We start from the raw sequence: 18,461 nt of genomic DNA, 5'->3' as shown, positions 1-18,461 counted from the left end.
ATCTTCCTAAGGTGACAGGAGAGTAAAATGTGCATAAAAAGGTTGCTATTACTATTAGATATTGTGATACCCTGCAAAATGTGTATAAAAAAAAATGTTGTGATAATTATTTTGTAAATAAGATTCCTTAATCCTTATTAATGTATACTGACTTGAGTGATACACACAATAGTAACAATTTACTTTATATATTGTAAGCATTACTCATTGTAGTACCAGAATGGCAAGGTGTGTACTGTGTCTTTTTAATACAACCTGGCTGTTATTCTTAAGCAATAACAGATTTATCCCAGAGTAGATGCTATTTATAATCGTCAGTTCAAGGGGCTAGGTTCAAATCCTAGCTCTACCACTGTGTGAACTTTACGGGAAGGCGTTAGCTCGTTGTGAAACATAGTAGTCACGTTTTGTACTACGCTAACTATAAATATATATACGTGTAACTGATACCGTGATTGATGAAAGGAACACCTTGTGAATTATGAAAGAAGCAAGTGTCGGAAGATACCAGTCAGTATTATTAGTGGGCATCACTAAATGCTTTGCTAGACACTCCATGATCTAAACAGGGATTTTTGAGCTGCCATCTAGCTAGCATACTGCTGCCAGTTATGTGATTATGGCAGCATTTTGGATGCAATAGAAATAATTATTCCTACGGTGTTGTTACCAACACATGGGTGCTGGAACCAACCAGAGTGACTATCTTCTGAAAGTTAGTAGAGTCGGCAAAGTATTGTAAAGTGATATGTTTAAGTATCACGTTGCCAGCTTGATCGCTGAGCTTGTTTTAAACGAATACAGTAGACAATGTTTTGTCTCCGTTATGTAGTTTAATAATAAAAAATGTGGATTGTTTGACAGAATTTACCATCTTAAATTTACATTCCCTTCAATTACTACAGATGACTATATTGTGCTCAGTTACCATCGATTCATTGTCCACATCTACATACAATGCAACACTGTAGGTTGGGTGCAGCACAGCAAGAGCTGACGAATGCAGACCACATATGGCTGCAGATAATCTCTGTCGCTATGACGACGGTGCTTCTGCATATGATTCTGTGTTCATATCGTTCAACCCTAGATCTTCGTTCTGCTGAAAGCTTCTTTCGTAGGTCACAGACTCCATCTCTGGGTCGGGATCAGGTGCATAAACATTCTGAAAGGCACAAATGACACTAGCTAGAAATTAAAATATGAGCAGGTATTTGGAAGCTAATCCCAACGCAAGCATATGCGTATTATATGCTTATATAATATTTCCATGTGTAAAAGAAGAGCACTATGCTGCGTATGGAGGAATGGTGAAAAAGAAAACGCTTTATACTTCCTATTTTGCACAAATAATAGCATACAAGAGACGTACGTACTGTGAGCTTAACTGATTAAAGTTGTTATGTTAATGTAGTCTCTGAACTACAAGATTAATATATCCAGTTGAGCTCTTCATAGTGTACTATTTCAATTGACAATTTTAGATGTTAGTTACTTTTTTTGTTTTGGAAAATGAACAAATTATGTTCATTGCAATTACTGGAATAGATTCCAACTAATAATAAACGCATAAAAAATAACGCATAATGGTGCTTAACGGAAGCGGCTTCAGTCGGTCGCTACGGCTCTGCACGCACCTGCAAGTAGCTGTTGCCAACGGGGTCGTCCAGAACAATGTGGACATTCAACCTCTCTCCGCGGATGACAGTGTCAAGGTCGCGGACGAACCGCGCCATCTTGCTTGTGTAGTCCGGCGTCGCGCTGTCCCCCATCGTGAATGGGTTGTTTGACTCCAACTAAACATGACGTCAAAGGTGGTATTTTCTGACGCGATGACCGAATCTAGCTCCTAATTTTCATTCCCACCACTTTCCATTGTGTTAAAGATTTACACCAAAATAGGCATAAGAATCTCCATAAACCATGTGTTTTGTATAGAGGGTTCCGCGATTTTTCAAATTACCCACAATGCAACGCCGCCGGCCATGACGGATACAGAAACCAGTTCAGGCATGGTACAAGTACATTGAGCAACGCACCGCCGCTCATTTTATATTCGCCTATTAAGCAAATGCATCACAACGCCGCTCTCCTGCAGTGTTGTCAACTGCAGCAATCGGTATCAGAGAGAGCCACACAGCTTTTTTAGGCTGCCTAGCGTAATCACAACACAAAGTAAAGTGACGAGAGACCAGGCGGACCACAGACGCTTGGAGCATTTTCAATAAAAAAGCAATGCTGAATAAACACGAAATGTATTTACTACCAATGTCTTAATGTTTCTCTACTCTCTTTCGTCTAGTATTGCCGATAATTACCTGTAAATGCCGGTCAATGCTCCTCTGCAACACACAGGTACACCGCACACACGGCGCACGGCTACACATTTACGCTTATATACATATATCACCGGCATCCAGTAGGCAGCTGTTTGAGTGGGGTGGTGATTTCTCTTGCACGTGTAGCATACTCTACATAAAATAGCACTGAGGCAACATGTGAACAGAATTCACCAAGCCCGGCTTTACAATTACAGTGTGCTGACATGATGCCTGTCCCATTTATCTCATCGTGACCCATGCACAGATAGAGAGATGGTATAATCAGAGACTGTTAGTGCATAACACGTGCTCGGATAACGTAGATGGGACTCTCACAGTTCACATGATAGGTGTAGACTTATGCTGCGTTTACACTGTGTTCCCGGCGGCCACGGCAGCCCCGTTTGCCCGAAACGTAGTGCGCCGTGGGATTTTGGCAATTTTTTCTCTGTATTCAAGTTTTGTTATAAGTTGAGTTAGGTCTTGCCAAGTTTTCTCACGGTCTATCACGGTATCCGTGACGGGCCGTGGGGGTGGGGGGGGATTAAAGGGCTGAGTCCCGGAGGCTCCAAGGCGCACTACGGTTCGGCCCGCGGTCTACCACGCATGCCAGTACGTTCCCTCCCGGCCCGTCACGTTCTGGTGGGGTCCCTCACGTTTCTCACGTTCTGATCAAGGTCTGACACGTTTTTCACGTTCTGTCAAGGCTTTCTACGGATGAAACGTGGACGCCGGGCAGCTTTGGAGCACGTTTGTGCCCACGGTATAAAAAGAAGGCCTCCCAAGCAATAGCAATCATTGTATCCTGAGATTTCAGTTCAGGGACCGGGTCAGCAGCAGCAGCAGCACGCTCCTCTTCATCTGGCGGCGGTGATCGGCGAGGATCTTCAGGCTGCTCCTGCTCCTCTACTGGTGGTGGTGGTGCAGGAGTCAGGACGGGGGGCCTTCGTACGTCTTGGCTTCTTCGGTGGCATAGCCTGGCCTTCTTTCTTCAAAGCTTGGTCTTCTCTCTTCGTATTGTAGATGCAGTAATGTGTCGTCGATTGAATTCGAATGAAGCTCCCCTGCCTGGCCCTGCTTTTATATACTCCCTCCCAGACTGCGCGCGCCATGTCAGACCGTAGTAGAACGCAACGCGCCGCAGCGCGCCGAGCCCGTAGCCGGTGGGTAGCCCGCCCCACTACGGACCGCCTCCAAGTTTTGTTACGGCCTATCACGTACTGTCACGTTTTGTTGCGTTCACTCCGTTTTACTACGGCCTACTAGGTTTCTCATCCGCACCGTGACTGCCGTGGCAAATTTTCTGACAGTTTAAAAATCTGGCCCGGCATCCACGGCAATCACGCCCTGTCACGTTTGCCCATTCCGTCCCCCCGCGTTGTCTCACGTCCATCCCGTTTTGTTCACGGTGGCCTGAAACGTGATTGCCGTGGCCGCCGGGAACATAATGTAAACCTAGCATTATACACCCAACCGCAGAATAGTCTATCGTGGGCATCCAGACTTTTGTGGTTCTGAAAGTCCTTGAGAGTATAAAATGATCTCGGCTAGAATGTTAGGTAGTCAATTCACGAGATCCAAATAAGTACGTGATGGGCACAAAGTTGTGGTCCTCGCTCCATTCTCGTACGGGTGTCGATTCCCAATGCACGCAATTTTCTCGAGATAGCATGCTTTGGCTACGTTGTCTATAGTGAATCAAAGTACTTATCCATACTACGTACACTACAGACAGTCAGCAAACGTGCATACACTAGCTATTATAAAAAGCTGCGTTTGATAGCTGGAGTAGATGCAGTAAAATCGGTGAAATTTCTGAACTCTCACGATGTAAACAAACTCAAGTCTATGAACATAATATGTGTTGCGTGCAATCTTCCGATCTGCTCAATCTACGAATCTGCCGACTGTGTGGCAGCCTCATTGAACTGCAGCACTTAAAACCCACGCGGATAAACCTGTCTGGTAAATCGGGATCCTCTTACTTCTAATATCTATTGCAATAATAACACTATAGCCAATGTAAAATCGGTTGATTGTGCATAGGGGCACATTACACGCGACACGTGTTCGCTCTTTTTGTAACCGGTATGGCCGGTGGCACGGGATTGTAGGTAATATTGCTATTTTTAGACCAAGTCGAAGAACCCTCTATTGATTTAATTTTCATTATTGCTAAAATTCAGGTGGTAACACAATAGATTCAAATTTCCCCTATACCCGTTTTCCATGAGCGCATTGCCTTTTATTTTTCAGAACAAAGTAAACACCCATGTCCTTTTAAATTAATCCACCTTACACTAAATTACTAAAACCTAGAAAATAATTCACCTGTTCCTTCACGTTAGTCAGTAGGCCTTCCAATGTTGTGAAACGTCCTCCTAGTGTACCCATCTCTGCAATTAACTCCAGCTCTGGAATCTCCAGGGAACAGGTTTCGGACTGCAACAACCATACAAAACACGTTTAACTGAGAGTCAGAGATATATTTTTATTGCTACTGCAGAAACAGATAATCGCTGAAACATTAGATAGATGCCTACACCCTAATGAAACAATGACCAAAAATGAATATAATCGAGCTTTTGCGTGACCTTTAATGTTCATCAATCGAATACAATATGATTAACTCTAAAACTACGAAAATGTTCCGATTAACATCATCAGCTTAGACTGAAAATATGTCCATCAATAATCTCCAACAATCTCATCATGTCAGCTCTCAGCATGTAACGTGTGAGCTCACCTTCAGCACATCCCTGCTAAGGTCAGATGGATCGGTGAGGTGCAGTGTGATCCGCGTGCCCTTGGGCGACATGCCGGTACCCGCCTTCACCTCGTTCGTGCGATGGCCGCACGCATCACATGTCGTCGCCATGATGATCACGTCTTTGAAATAGGGTATGTCTGAGATGATTCATGAAGGAGCATGCGGTGTACTCAAAAAGACGTTAGAGCTAGGCCCTGTCTATCACGTTGTACATTAGCCTTATCACGAACACATCTATATTATTCGTGCAGTATAGATACGTTCACGGTATCATGACAAACCTGTGTGTACACAGTTTAATAGTATTATTCATTTTCGCATAATAATTATTTATCATAACGGGTTTTACATGGATTTACTCGAGGTTTTACCTAGGGGGTGATGATCTTAATGAACTTATAAATGAAGTTTGTTGAAGAAGGGTACGTGGGTTTTCTACTCAATTCATTGACTTCCAAGATCAAGTTAAGTTATTATATAAACACTAGCAATAATGTTGAAATGTCAAAAGGATACCAACAACTTTCATATTGGTGTCAGCGGGAGCACTGCAGTTTGGGCAGTTTGTCTTGAAACTTAATACCTGTGGACACACACAGACAATCAACTAAACGCATCTGTCAAGAGTCACCACCATGTCACTCACACAAAACTACAGAATCAATTAACTCAAATCTACTTGACAATGGGAAATATATGTGGGATGACAGTCTGCGAGTGTGTAGCTGGGTGATGCGTGGAGGGTGATAGGTCAGCTCACTGATGAGGGAAACTAACTAAGAGAAAGGAAGTCGTGTTCAAACCTAGTAGCTACCACATGATCTAAACCATTTTTTGTTACAGCTGCCAAAGAAATTTTGTGGACCAATGTCCCATATTGCTGGCCACTGTAGGAAAAAATACCAGGGTAGCAGCTAGACAATCAAAATTTCTCAAGTAGACAAACCAGGCCCTTTGCTATTAGAAATTGAACCAATGCCCCTGGGTACACATTTTTCTGTCAATGTCTAAACATATATATATGGGGTATGTGAAGCAAGTAGATGCCCCCAGGTGCATGCTTCCCCCTTAAACCAGTTTGCCTTGCACAGTAATGACACACGGGATATAATCAGTAACGTGGGAGCTTAAAGGCCAACTGACCATAAACTATATATGCACCATGAACACAGCAGGCATGCTCACCTCGTCCTTAAGATTGTCCGGTTCTAATGGTGGGGCCTCCCCCTCTTCCCCATCCTCCTCATGCTCATCATCCGCCTGCGTAGGGAGCACAAGAAATTTCTCTTATCGGCAAGCACGTTTAGTTTGCAGTGGCCGAGCGTAAAATCACACAAACGTTTACCTGATTATTTTTACCGAGCTCAAGGTTGTGGCCACAGATGTTGATGATCACAGCTGTAAAACTATGCAGCTCTTATCTGCCCCCATTGTAATGACAGAAATAGATCAATTTAATTACGAACTGAAATCTTAATGAGTCTCATTACTATGTTAATCCACCTTCTATATAATAATCATATTTGTTTACCACAAAAGCGCGTATGAGTTACACGGTGAGCGAACTAATACCACCGCAGGCTTACGTACGGGACCAATTAAGAAATTAATGCATTGATCAATTAGTAAAGCAGCTATTAAATCTGAAGGCCACGCTTGGAAGCAACGCCCCCAACGTCAGGTGTCAGACGTCGCCGACATCGTCAACAAGATGGAGGCCGGGAGCGACGACCGGGAAGAAGCAGCCCCGCCTCGCTGCCGGCGCGTCGTATACAACCCGAGACAACACTCACGACGAGAGCGAGGAGCTTGTTCTGCTCGAGGGAGCGTGCGTACTGCACGACGCTCGTCCGCGGGTCGTTAGCCGGGGCCAGCGTGTGGCATCGCACAGTCAAGGAATGTACACCAGCAAGTCATTCGTCGTCACATTCACACGAGACGTTTATACCTCGACTCCTACTTCATGACAGGTGCATTCGTTATAAATAAATGGCAGAGAACTGCTGCAAATGACGTTCAATTGCTCTGAGCAAGTTTCAGCCGATGGATTCGAAGCGTCATAATTTACTTTCTTGATCTTTACTATTTTGATCACATTGGTCATGTATACATATATATATATATATATATATATATACATATATATATGTATACATATATATGGGTTTTCCACGCACTTCGTGTATTGGTAGTACACCATTGACTGTGACCAACATAACATTTTTATTAAAGTTATCAAAAAGGATATAAATTTTGAACAAAACTGTTTCCACTTGGGTCATCTAGTATCTGGAAGGAAATGACGAATTGGGAATGAATCTGATAAGATGCTGTAATAGGTGCAATAGGTTTACAATGTTTACACATCAGTAATCAAAAATTATTCCTCAACCTTTCAAGTGTCACATTTTAATTGGTAAATGCCTGCATGATTTTTTTAATAAATAGTGTTTTTTTTATTTGTAAAACACAACTATACTCTTTAATGGGCCTACGATGAGAAATACTTACCAAAGTAAAGGTCTCATTTCCTTTTCGGTAGCTTTTCAACTTCTCAATCGTTTTTTCAATTTTCCTGGCTAGATCTTCATCCATCGCCTACAAAACAATTCTATTTTAAAACAATGCGAAATCACTTGAAAATCTTTACATACACACATATATGACATTCCCGCTAACACTTAACACATATCTGTACATACAGGTATATCATACCATAGATATATATACAAACACATGTCACAACAGTCAAGTGTCACACATGTGTTTGTATATATCTATGATCATAAATAACATTTACACATAGGTTGATCTGCAGGGCCGTATAGACAGTGGCCAGAGCACTGAGCAGCGGCCACAATTTTGTTAGCCAGCTAAGTGGTTATGATGGAGGTGCACAGATCCCTGTCAACGTGCATAGTGTGCGTCGTCAAGGTCCATTTCTGCCAGTGTTATTCACATCTCTTAGGCTTGTACCTAATTTTTCTACATAATCTAACGTATAGAAGCCATTTCCTCAGGGACTACAGCTACACTCACTTGCCACCACAACCCATTTTATCAATCAATCAATCAATCAATCAACAAGTCATCAATTTTTACAATAGATCTGGGAATCGTGGCTATCTCACACACATATCTGATCGGCTGCTCCTGCTCCAGTCCTGTGATGGCGCGTTCCAGAATTCCTTCAATAGTTGTCAGCGTGCCACTCTGGGTGTGTGCAGGCACTTCAAGGTCAATCTCTGGTATCTTGACCGTGGCAGTGTCCATCTTGACCACCTGGCGATTTAAATCCTGTGAAAAACAGTGACCTATTAATAATATAATGATATATTATAATATTTAACTATAAATAGTTATTTACTCTTTGAATTACTTATTTGGTCATTTTTAATTTTATTCATTTTTGTTGTCTGCATGGTACAATTATATGTGGAGATTGTGGAGAGCAAGGGGAAGGCAGGAGAAAAAGTGAGCAGAGGTAGGGGAACAGGACAGTTAAGTAACTGAATAATGAGGGATGAGAGGGTGAACGGTTGTCCAATCACTGATGTCGGGAGCAATTTCACTGCGGCCATGCTCTGTATATCAAGCTACATGATAGCTCTTGATATTAGGTATTATTACTATTATTCACACGCATCAATATTCTGCCCCTGGGCACATATGCTGCGTTCAAACTTGTTCACATTTCAGAAGAATCAGATAGAAGTTGTTTGGGCCTTTGGCCTTAAACATTAGCAATTGTCTCAACAGGTTTCGGGAACCTGTTGTGAGACAAATCGTTCCTTCATTTGCAATAATGTTCGCGGCAGCTGACACTGCCTTTGACAGATGATAGAGAAACAAAGACGCAGCAAACTGAGAGAGCAACAACCACTAGATCGGTTCAGATTATGGATCAATGAATCAAACCACAAACTGTGCAAGCAATCATTCATAAACCAAATCAACGCGACGTATCTGAGGTCTTTAACAATACCACAAACCACTCCAATTTTGTCACCAAAATCAGACAAATGCCAAGAGAGAAAATAATAGGACACAAAAACCAAAATGTTATTCATGACAGAGTAGAGCAGATCTGTACAACGCAGACAGTGCAGGCGAATGACCCTACCAGACATGGTATGACAAATGGTGGATATCGTGAACAGACGCACTCATTTTTGGCGGGCCCATCACAGAATGCATGTACTACACTTAGTGAGAGACAAACTTCTGGGTGTGCGACATGCCGATCATTCCTAGACTGCGAAACAGGACAGGCCACGTATTTGCCTGGATACACTCAGCAGCGACGAAAACTGCTGTGTCCCGAGGGAAACCTGTATCGGGTTCTATAAATTGGTGACGTGTGATTAGACCTAGCTCCGAGCTGTCCTGCCACGTCGCTGACAAACGACCGAGCCGCAAAACCTGCTCTCCTGCCTCATAGCGCGACCAGCACGCTCGTTCCACCCACTCTCCCTGGCGACGCTGCGACGTGCATTCTCTCTCCATCTCTCCCTCCCTCTCTCTCTCTCCGCGTCTTTCTCGCCGCGCTTCGACCGAGCAACATGCTGGCCTCCACCGCCTTCCTGCTGCTGCTCTGCACCGCCGCCACCATCGCACAGTGCCCGCAGCAGCGCTCCGACCACGACATCTGGCGCGAGGTTAACGAAGCCGACGGCAAACTGAAAGCCCCGCCGAAGGACGATGAGGGAGAGTACGTGTACGCGAACATCACGAACGCGTACGACTACCCGCTGCGGAACGAGCTCGACCGTCTCGACCGTCTTCGGGAGAACGTCGACGAGCTGCGACGCGTGCGCACCGACTACGGCGAGCAGGGAGCAAAGGCGCTCGCACGCATCCTCGTCTACCAGTACGACACGCTGCGCACCGCGCACAAGCTCAGCCCGCGCGCCACCTTCGGGCACGCGCGCTCGCTCGAGCTCGCGTCGACGCTAGACCGCGACCGCGACATGCTCGCCGAGGCGGCGGACGTCTACGAGCACGCGATGGAGGAGCCGGACGTCCCGCCCGCGCTGATGCACGTCATGTACGAGCGGCGCGCCGACGCGTTGATCTACCTCGGACGCTACGACGAGGCGATCGTTCTCCTGCGAGTCGCGCTCGCCGAGGCGCCCGACGACTACGAGGCGTTGCAGAGTCTCGGTCTCGCGCTCGTGCTGACGGAGCAGTACGACGAGGCGACCCTCACGCACAAAAAAGTGCTGAAGATCGACCCGACGAACCAAGACGCGCTCAAGCAGCTCAAGGTCATCAAGGAGATCGAGGAGGAGAAGGCGGCATAGAAGTAGGGACACCGCCGCGAGGGCGCCACCGTGCTTCGCGTCGTGGGGTGATGGCGCCGCGCCGCGCCAGCGGACGCGCTAACGTTGTGGTAGGTGTATGCACGTCCAACGCGACCGTCTTCGATAGAAGAAACGGCTCAACCGCTGCGACGGTATTACCGTTTATGATAAAAATGTTGCGTTAACATGCTCGCCGTTATTCATTTCTCATCAAGTACGACTTTTCGGTCTGAGAAAACATTATAAAAATTCTGCAGAATTCTAAGCACTCGCAGTGAATTGCCATTGTTGCTTATTCGACAAACAGCAATCGTTTATTGAAGTTAAATAAGTTGAGTATAAAACCTGAATGTAATTCTACATTATGTTACTCGAAGCATGCAATCTCCAAATTACTGGAATGAAAAGTGGAAATAAAAATCTACCTACATTACCATACGGGGTTATATGTTTGGTACTTTTGGTGTTTGATGTAACTGTAACCGACTGTCTGCATTAGAAAATGCCACGTTTGCATGAAACCAGAAAAATGCAATGTAGCTGATAAAATAATTTCATACTAAAAGAACTAGGTAAATACATCACATAAACAATTAAATCTTTATATAATTACTAAACTCACTTGTACACGATAGAAATACTGATCAGAAAAACTCCATATTTTACGCACTTCATCACAAATCTCTCCATATTAAACAATGAACATGCATTCAATCATGAGTGAACAAAAAACACACGTGATTTCATTGACACCCGGTTCAATTTGTACTCAATACACATTGGTATTTAACACTTACATGACACAGCTAATTTATGTTCGCGCTACCATGATAGTACCTAGTACATCTATGCTTATAACTAAAAGCACTTACTGCTTCTGAGTTGATGGCGACGGTGATTTTAATTCCATGTTCTTGCACCATTCCTCCAGGTTGTATATCGCTGTTGCTATTGCCACAGTGATCACAATTAAACGAGCTGATGATCACATCCTTATAGAAAGGTATCTTCGTCAGCAGCAATCGCGTGACACCCTGTCAACGAAAAAAACCAATTACATGCGGGCTTATGAGGTCAAGTGATTTGGCTCAACCCTACTTTAGGCCTATCCTTATTGATCCTATCATTATCATAAATCACCACTATAACCCCAACCCTACTCCTGATTATATACCTAACCCAAATCTTGACATAATGATCCCGATGTAATGACGTCCTAAAGTATGACCGACTCAAGTCTCACTACCTCAACTTCTGATGCTTTACACAAACCAGCTACAGAGAATTCTCTAAAAAAAGGCATTAATTTGCAGTTTGCCATGGCACACAAATGGAATCTAATATGTAGCAGCCAATAGTTTTCTTACACTTTTCTCACAGTTGATGCAAAGGCTCTCGATCTCTGTTATACCGCTGTCATCGTCCTCAGCCGTTAGGTCGGTGAACAGTGGCCGATTCTTCTCATGATACTCAAACGACTCGGCAGTCATCGCAGGGGATGCGTCGATACGTAGACGTCAGCTCGCAATCTGTTCCACTATTTTTCACTTTCAAACTAGCTGCTGAAATTGTGACAATGAACACTTTTCAGCAGTTACATCAATTTTACGACCTGCTCGTCTGATTCTGTCAAGTGCTTCTGAGCATGTTCGAAAAGGTCAAAGTTCATAAACCCCTTAATAACCTTACATACGAATTCATGAACTCATCTACACCAAAAATGTGCTCACCCACAAGCAATATTGTAAGTAAGAGTACTGCAAGGCACACTAGCTCCCTCTTTCTATGTAAACAACGAACAACATATATATTCCACTAGCTATTACCCACATGGCTAACATACTTGGCTTGGTGTTTTCGTACACGTTTCTCTATACTCTTTCTCTACTTTACCTGCACTTCTCCTCTACTTTCTCACCTTCTCTAGTTTTTCCCTGCTAGCTTCTCCAATCCTCTACCTCTCACCCCTTCTCTACCTGTGGCCCCTCTAACCTACACTGTCGTATCTCTCCTATCTTCTGCACTTGCTCTATCTCCTCCACCTCCCTCTCCTTCACCTTCCCCCTCTACTCAATGTTCTCTCGCCAATCTTGCTCCACCACTTCTCTTCTATTACTTCTTCTATCTCATCAAGTTTCTCCCCTTATTATACTACCTCCTCTACCTGCTCCTACCGTCGAGGTATACCTTCTCACCTTTGTCAACCTTCTTATAACCTCCTCCAACTTTTGCACCTAACCAGGGCGTGCATGCTGTGCCGATTGGCACATGGGGGTTTGACTATAAAAATATGAGTCCTCTACTACATATGCTACATCGGCTATTATTTCAATTTTTTAACTTTACTTTTTTTTTACTTTTTTCAATAGCAGGTAAGATATGACATCATAGTAGGGAGTTTTCAGACAGTATTGAATTATCAATTAGGTGTATTTATTATTAGGGCGGTGCGGGTTTCAGCTAGGAATCACGGAAACCAGCTGGGTGGTTCAGTTGATAGCTGACGAGGCTGCATGTGCCGTGCTAGATACAATGATGTAACGCAACAAGAGTAGGGGTTCTGCAAGCTCTTCACATCGATCTTTTGAAACAGTGTGTATATAGCTAGGCTTCAGAGCCGATATTGTGGTGATGTATAATGCTCGGGATTGAGAGAAAAGATTCGTGTTCAGGATAAAACCACATTGGAAGTACGTAGTCTGCAAGAACACATCATAATCCCCCCCCCTTGTGAATAACTGGTGATTCCACCCAAAAACGGTGTTTGCATTGTAACCCTACTATTTTTGGGTTACATTATTGTATCTAGTGCCGCGCGTGTTACTTCACAAACGTAGTATGGACATGTGCTGTGTAGCCCGACCACCAGGCTGCAATTAAAGACTAAATTACACGGCCCTTCGATGAGAGACATGCAGACATGACAGGCATGACAGACATGACAGACTGAACTCTAGTAGTAGTAGTCAGTAAGTACGTCGTGGGAGGTAGCCCGACCAGACTTAGCTCTAGTACAGGTACAGAGAATCGAGTGTAGTAATGTATAAGGTTGTAAACCACCTCATAGCAATACCGGCGAATAGATATCTGATCCCGGGGATGTCAGGTACCAGATCGAAAAACCCCCACAAATTTCGGCACCTGCACTGCAACAACAACGCATTCAAATTCTCTTTTTTCCCCCGGATGATTCCAATCTGGAACAACCTACCCATGGGTGTTGTGGAAGCAACGGACGTTGACATTTTTAAGTCAAGGCTTCACTCCCACATGCACGCGAACCCACTTTAAGAGGACACCAGTTGCATTGCACTCACATCATCATTATGCACCTGTTTGTTTATTGGGTTTATCCCTGAAGGCACTTACTACCTTGTCATTATATCCAGTGTAGTGGACACCGACAAGTACGAGAACATAACATAACATAACATAACAGTACTATAGCCCGCGTTTATTAACTGCCGCCTGCGGCAGTTAATGAACGCGGGCTATAGAACTAAAGCTAGACCAGACTCTACTCGTGACTGTTTCACGTAGTGAGAATCGAGAAGGATGTAACTTGTAGTTGTGGCTATACGTCATATGGTACGTGGGCCACATCACATGAGAAACAGTCGCTGAGTCAGTATATAGGCCTATCTTACTCTTACTCTTAGTCTTACTCTTAGTATCTAGTACTATTACTGCTGAGAGGGTCTATGTCACCCGGGGTACTGCCTGAACGTACCCTGGGTACAGTCCGGTATACCGAAACGTACCCTGGTACTATCTAATATGCCGTACCTAGGGTCCCTATATACAGAGAGTTGCGCCAACTCAGGATTTGACGCCATGTTGTTTCCAAATGGATCAACACCGCTGCTGCTTAAGTACAGCGCTGTATGGATACGCTGACAAATGGTGCCGTAGTAGATAATTAGACTAATTGTGCTCAATAAACGCAAACATTAAGAGATTATAGGCTAAGACATGTGTCTATGGGTGTAGCTAGATTATAGAAATGTACCTTCCCCCCCCCGCCACTCAAATCTTCGTGCCATATGATAGTACAACTTTCTTACGCCTAATAGCCGTGCGTATATTAGCCTTCGCGATACGGCCACTGTAATCTCACAAAGATAAAATGCGTTCACTCTCCACTTGCATCGCTAGCTCTACAATATTTCTTTGCATCTATAAATCTTAAGACTTACACATAGACACATTCAGCTATAATCTCGTAAACTTGATAATATTGAACACGATTAGTCTATTAATTACTCCGGACCTTGTACAGCGTATCCATACAGCGCTGTAACTTAAGCTGCAGCGGGTGTGATCATTGAAAGCAAAATGCGCAGCGATCACGGTGACCGATTTTTCCGACTCGTCAATGCCGCAACTCTCTGTATACAGGGACTCTAGCCGTTACCGTTACCCGCCTTACTCACTAACGAGCTCTAGGGAGTCCGCTCACGCTACCCTACAACCCTAAACCTAACTCCCAATCCTAACCCTAACCATATCAAATAGGAACCAGGAACGTTCCGTCTACCCGACCAGTCACCAGGGTACGTTTCCGGCAGTGCCCTGGGTGAGCATAGACGCGCTATGAGCACTAATACTGCTAAGGGCTATCCCCTCAGGGTACTGCGCGAAACCAGTGAAAAAATACATGTCATGGCTTCGGGCGATTTAGCCCCCGAAAGCCAAAAGAGCCCCAAATCAAAAAAGCCCCCGAAAATTGCATAGAGCAATGCAAACGCAAATTTTTAGAGTGCTATTTTCATGCACGCGAGCTTGAAAAGTAGCCCCGAAAAATAATGTTAATTCTTCGCCGCGCGAAACGTACCCTCGTTACGGTCTGGTAATACGAACGTACCCTGGAACTAAATACTACTATTAATATCCGAGCCGACCTAGCCTACTCCACTACGAGTCTAGGAGTCCCTACGCCTTACTCCTAACCGCTAATTCTAACAGCTCACCCTAACCGCTAATCAATCCCCCCCATAAACCCCATTATCAGCCTAGAAAGGATACCAGGGTACGTCGCGTTATACGCCGGACTGACCAGTACGTTCCGGCAGGACCCTGGGGACATAGACCACTATGAGCCACTAACTAGTACTAAGTACTAGTAGTATCTAATAGTAGAGCGCTGCCAGTGGCAGTGCGCTGAAGAGGGTCTATTCCCGCCAGGGTAGCTGGCCGAAACGTAATGCCTGGGTACAGGTCGCGGTATAACCGAACGTACCCTGTATATAATCTAATAAAATATGACGGACCGTACCTCGGCCTATCCACTAGAGCATAGGGAGTTGCCTACGCCTACTCCCTAACCCTAACCCAAACCATATCAAATAGTTACCAGGGTACGTACGTTCCGGTATACCGGACCGTACCCAGGGTACGTCCCGGCAGTACCCTGGGGGAGTATGAGCGGCAGTGCCCTATCGGCCTATGTCGTAATAGTAATACTAGTAGTAGTAATACTAAACCGACCAGGCTCTCCGACTAGTTACACGGCGGAGGACGGCCTCTCGGTTACACGGCCGGTTACACGGCCTCTCGCCACGTAGTGTTAAGCGAGATGGGAACTTGTGGCTATAGTAATACTAATAGTAATAGTAATTACTAGTAATAGTAATAGTAGTATGTATCATTATGACTATGAGTATGAGTATGAGTATGAGCCGAGCCTGTCTATATATAACATTGTCTATATAGTATATATAACATATATATATATATAACATTGTCTATAGATGTTATATATAGACAATGGCCGTTTGTGTGCTGTAGCTCAGCTGCAGCGGACTGGTTCTTCAACTTCTTGCTGCCAGTGGCAGTGGAAGTGCCAGGGCAGGGCTAAGCCTCCGAGTCCCAGTCCAAAAAGAGAACAACTTACGTAATAGTGTCAATAGTTGTCGCCAAGTTTATTTCACCGCACACTGTCTCATGCACGAAAATAATTTTATACAGTTACTTTATCAGATTCACAAGACACCAACTCACTAACTACATAATGATCTCAGAATACGTAGATTGAGCCCATAAGCGAGAGCGCCATCTGTCGTGGAGTTTGGGTAATTATTAGACGGACCGAATATGGGGTGTCCGATGTAGACTGGTACCTGGTCGACAGTTCCACACGCTACACTAACAGTGTGAGTGTCAGTGTAGCGAAGGATATTTGCCGGAGTGAAGGTGTCAAACGGGTACTAGTCTATGTCCGATGGAGTCCTAAACGCTGTCCTAAACGCTAACCGTTGTTTGGAAGCTGGAGTAAATATTTGGTGTTATTGTTAGTTCCCCTGCAACTTCCCAATGCATGCACGTTTAGAATAGGTATATAAATGTGCATTTATCAGTAACTCGTCTCGTCAACGTCAATTCTAATTCCTAGTACTAGTAGTAGTATAGGCTTAGGCTAGCCTAAACTAAAGTGAAATTTACATAAAGTCATGACCACACCTAGACCATTAATTGTGCCCTAAAATAACATCAGAATATAAAATTTTTTAGGGCACAATTTATTGGTCTAAACCACACCTAGTTCAGTAGGCCCCTAGTTGTTTACGCTGATAGCGTCTATGTTCCCCAGGCCAGGGTATTTTGCCGGATTTTTGGCGGATAGACCAATAAATTGTGCCCTAAAAATTTTTATATTCTAATGTTATTTTAGGGCACAACGCCTAAAATAACATCAGAATATAAAATTTTTTAGGGCACAATTTATTGGTATAATGCGCCGGAACACCCTGGGTACGGTCCGGTATACCGGAACGTACCCTGCCCCTGGTACTATCTAGTAATATGCCATACCGTACCTCGCCTACTCCACTAACGAGTCTAGGGAGTCGCCTACGCCTACTCCTTAACCACAGGCACTTGGGACAGAGTCAGTAAAAACTGAAAATAATATGAACGCACATTCACAAATAGGTCCTACTACTACTAGTACAATGATACAATCGTACCTCTCAATTACAGTTCCACTGTTGAGTCACTGTATATCAACTTTCCTTCATAAAAACCTATGTAAAAACTAACGCCGCACGCTCCCACACTCGCCGCTGCGAGTGTGCTGTGTCGCCATGATAATATATAATATAAATTCATAACTTTTAAATATATACTATTATCATGGCCGACCACAGGCCCCCCCACACTCGCGCGCTGAGTGCGGGATTGAGCTTCGGCCTTAGTTTTTACATAGGTTTTTATGAGAAAGTTGATATACTTGACGCAACATGGAGACTGTATTAAGACAGGTACGGTTAGAGGGCCTATGGTGTGAAATGTGGCGTTTCCATATTCTTCAGTTCTCCTGACTTGTACTCCCAAGTTGCCTATTGGTCTTTTAACTCCTAAGACCCTAACCTAAACCCTAAAAGGCCCCCAATAAAAAATTAAAATGTTTAAGTTTACTCATGCCCCTTGTCATCTAAGAAAGTGATGAGGGGCAGGTCCCGGGTTTTTTATTTTTTTTTTTTTTATAGTGTTAAATGGCGTTCGAGTTGAAACGCTGGAAAAATGTGTTGTTTTCTTGGAAAATTGAAATGGCGCAGCAAATAATTACGTAGCCGCAAAATGCCGCAGGGTTTTACGTTTTTAAAAGAGACACCAGGTATAAAGAAAGTAGGTAAGCTTTAATAATGAAAAGTAAGGTAATTTTATAATTGTTAATGTCCAAGAAGGACATAACACTCTAAGACGAGCATGAATTGGCTTGAAACCGGTTGTGTGAATACCAAACCCGTAATCGTAAATTAAAAAATAAAAATATTCATTGCGGCGAAAAAGTGATGCGCGGGGGCGGATGAAATAAACTAACATCTTTTTTTAGTGGGCCCTTAACCTAAAACCATATCCAACAGGAGTTAATAAAGATCAAAGGAAGTTTTGACAGGCGTATTTGTACTGATTTCACTCACATTTTGTCGTACATGAGTTCGATGTAATACAAATACTAAATGTAAACTACAACAAGAAAGCTTCCTTTTTGTTAACTTGGCCAATGACTGGTCCCCTTATTCTATCTTCCCGTATGTAATTAAAAACCACGTAGCTTTTCCTTCG

The 18,461-nt window shown here is 43.9% G+C and overlaps 2 protein-coding genes across 6 annotated transcripts in view; one reads left to right on the top strand and one right to left on the bottom strand.

Annotated features, from left to right (window-relative positions):
- Window positions 1-231: 231 nt before the first annotated feature.
- On the bottom strand, window positions 232-16,434 carry LOC106812750 (zinc finger protein ZPR1-like). 4 transcript variants are annotated; one of them, XM_014816715.1, is made up of 13 exons: window positions 16,288-16,434; window positions 11,762-11,977; window positions 11,267-11,428; window positions 8,227-8,388; window positions 7,603-7,689; window positions 7,340-7,380; window positions 6,885-6,966; window positions 6,277-6,351; window positions 5,608-5,674; window positions 5,068-5,228; window positions 4,653-4,763; window positions 1,638-1,796; window positions 232-1,165 (listed from the first exon to the last, which is right to left on the bottom strand). In XM_014816715.1, the coding sequence occupies exons 2-13, from the start codon at window positions 11,882-11,884 to the stop codon at window positions 1,037-1,039; spliced, it is 1,359 nt and encodes a 452-aa protein (XP_014672201.1). In that variant the 5' UTR covers window positions 11,885-11,977; window positions 16,288-16,434; the 3' UTR covers window positions 232-1,036. The 4 variants fall into 4 exon arrangements, with proteins under 4 accessions (XP_014672201.1, XP_014672199.1, XP_014672200.1 ...); XM_014816713.1 differs by having other exon boundaries at window positions 11,762-11,956; XM_014816714.1 differs by having other exon boundaries at window positions 11,762-11,953.
- Window positions 16,435-16,580: 146 nt separating this feature from the next.
- The window catches only part of LOC106812751, an 11,131-nt gene continuing 9,250 nt past the window's right edge, over window positions 16,581-18,461 (top strand). The window contains exon 1 of one of the 2 annotated variants that reach the window (XM_014816718.1): window positions 16,581-16,664. The gene's annotated coding sequence lies outside the window, so the exon portion shown is untranslated. Of the gene's footprint in view, window positions 16,728-18,461 lie in introns of both variants that reach the window. The other variant, XM_014816717.1, reaches the window with a different exon arrangement.

This window comes from Priapulus caudatus, unplaced genomic scaffold (assembly GCF_000485595.1).
Source record: "Priapulus caudatus unplaced genomic scaffold, Priapulus_caudatus-5.0.1 Scaffold682, whole genome shotgun sequence".
NCBI lineage: Eukaryota > Metazoa > Priapulida > Priapulimorpha > Priapulimorphida > Priapulidae > Priapulus > Priapulus caudatus.
The sequence above is the reverse complement of the archived record's forward strand: the minus strand, read 5'-3'. Positions and strand labels throughout refer to the sequence as shown.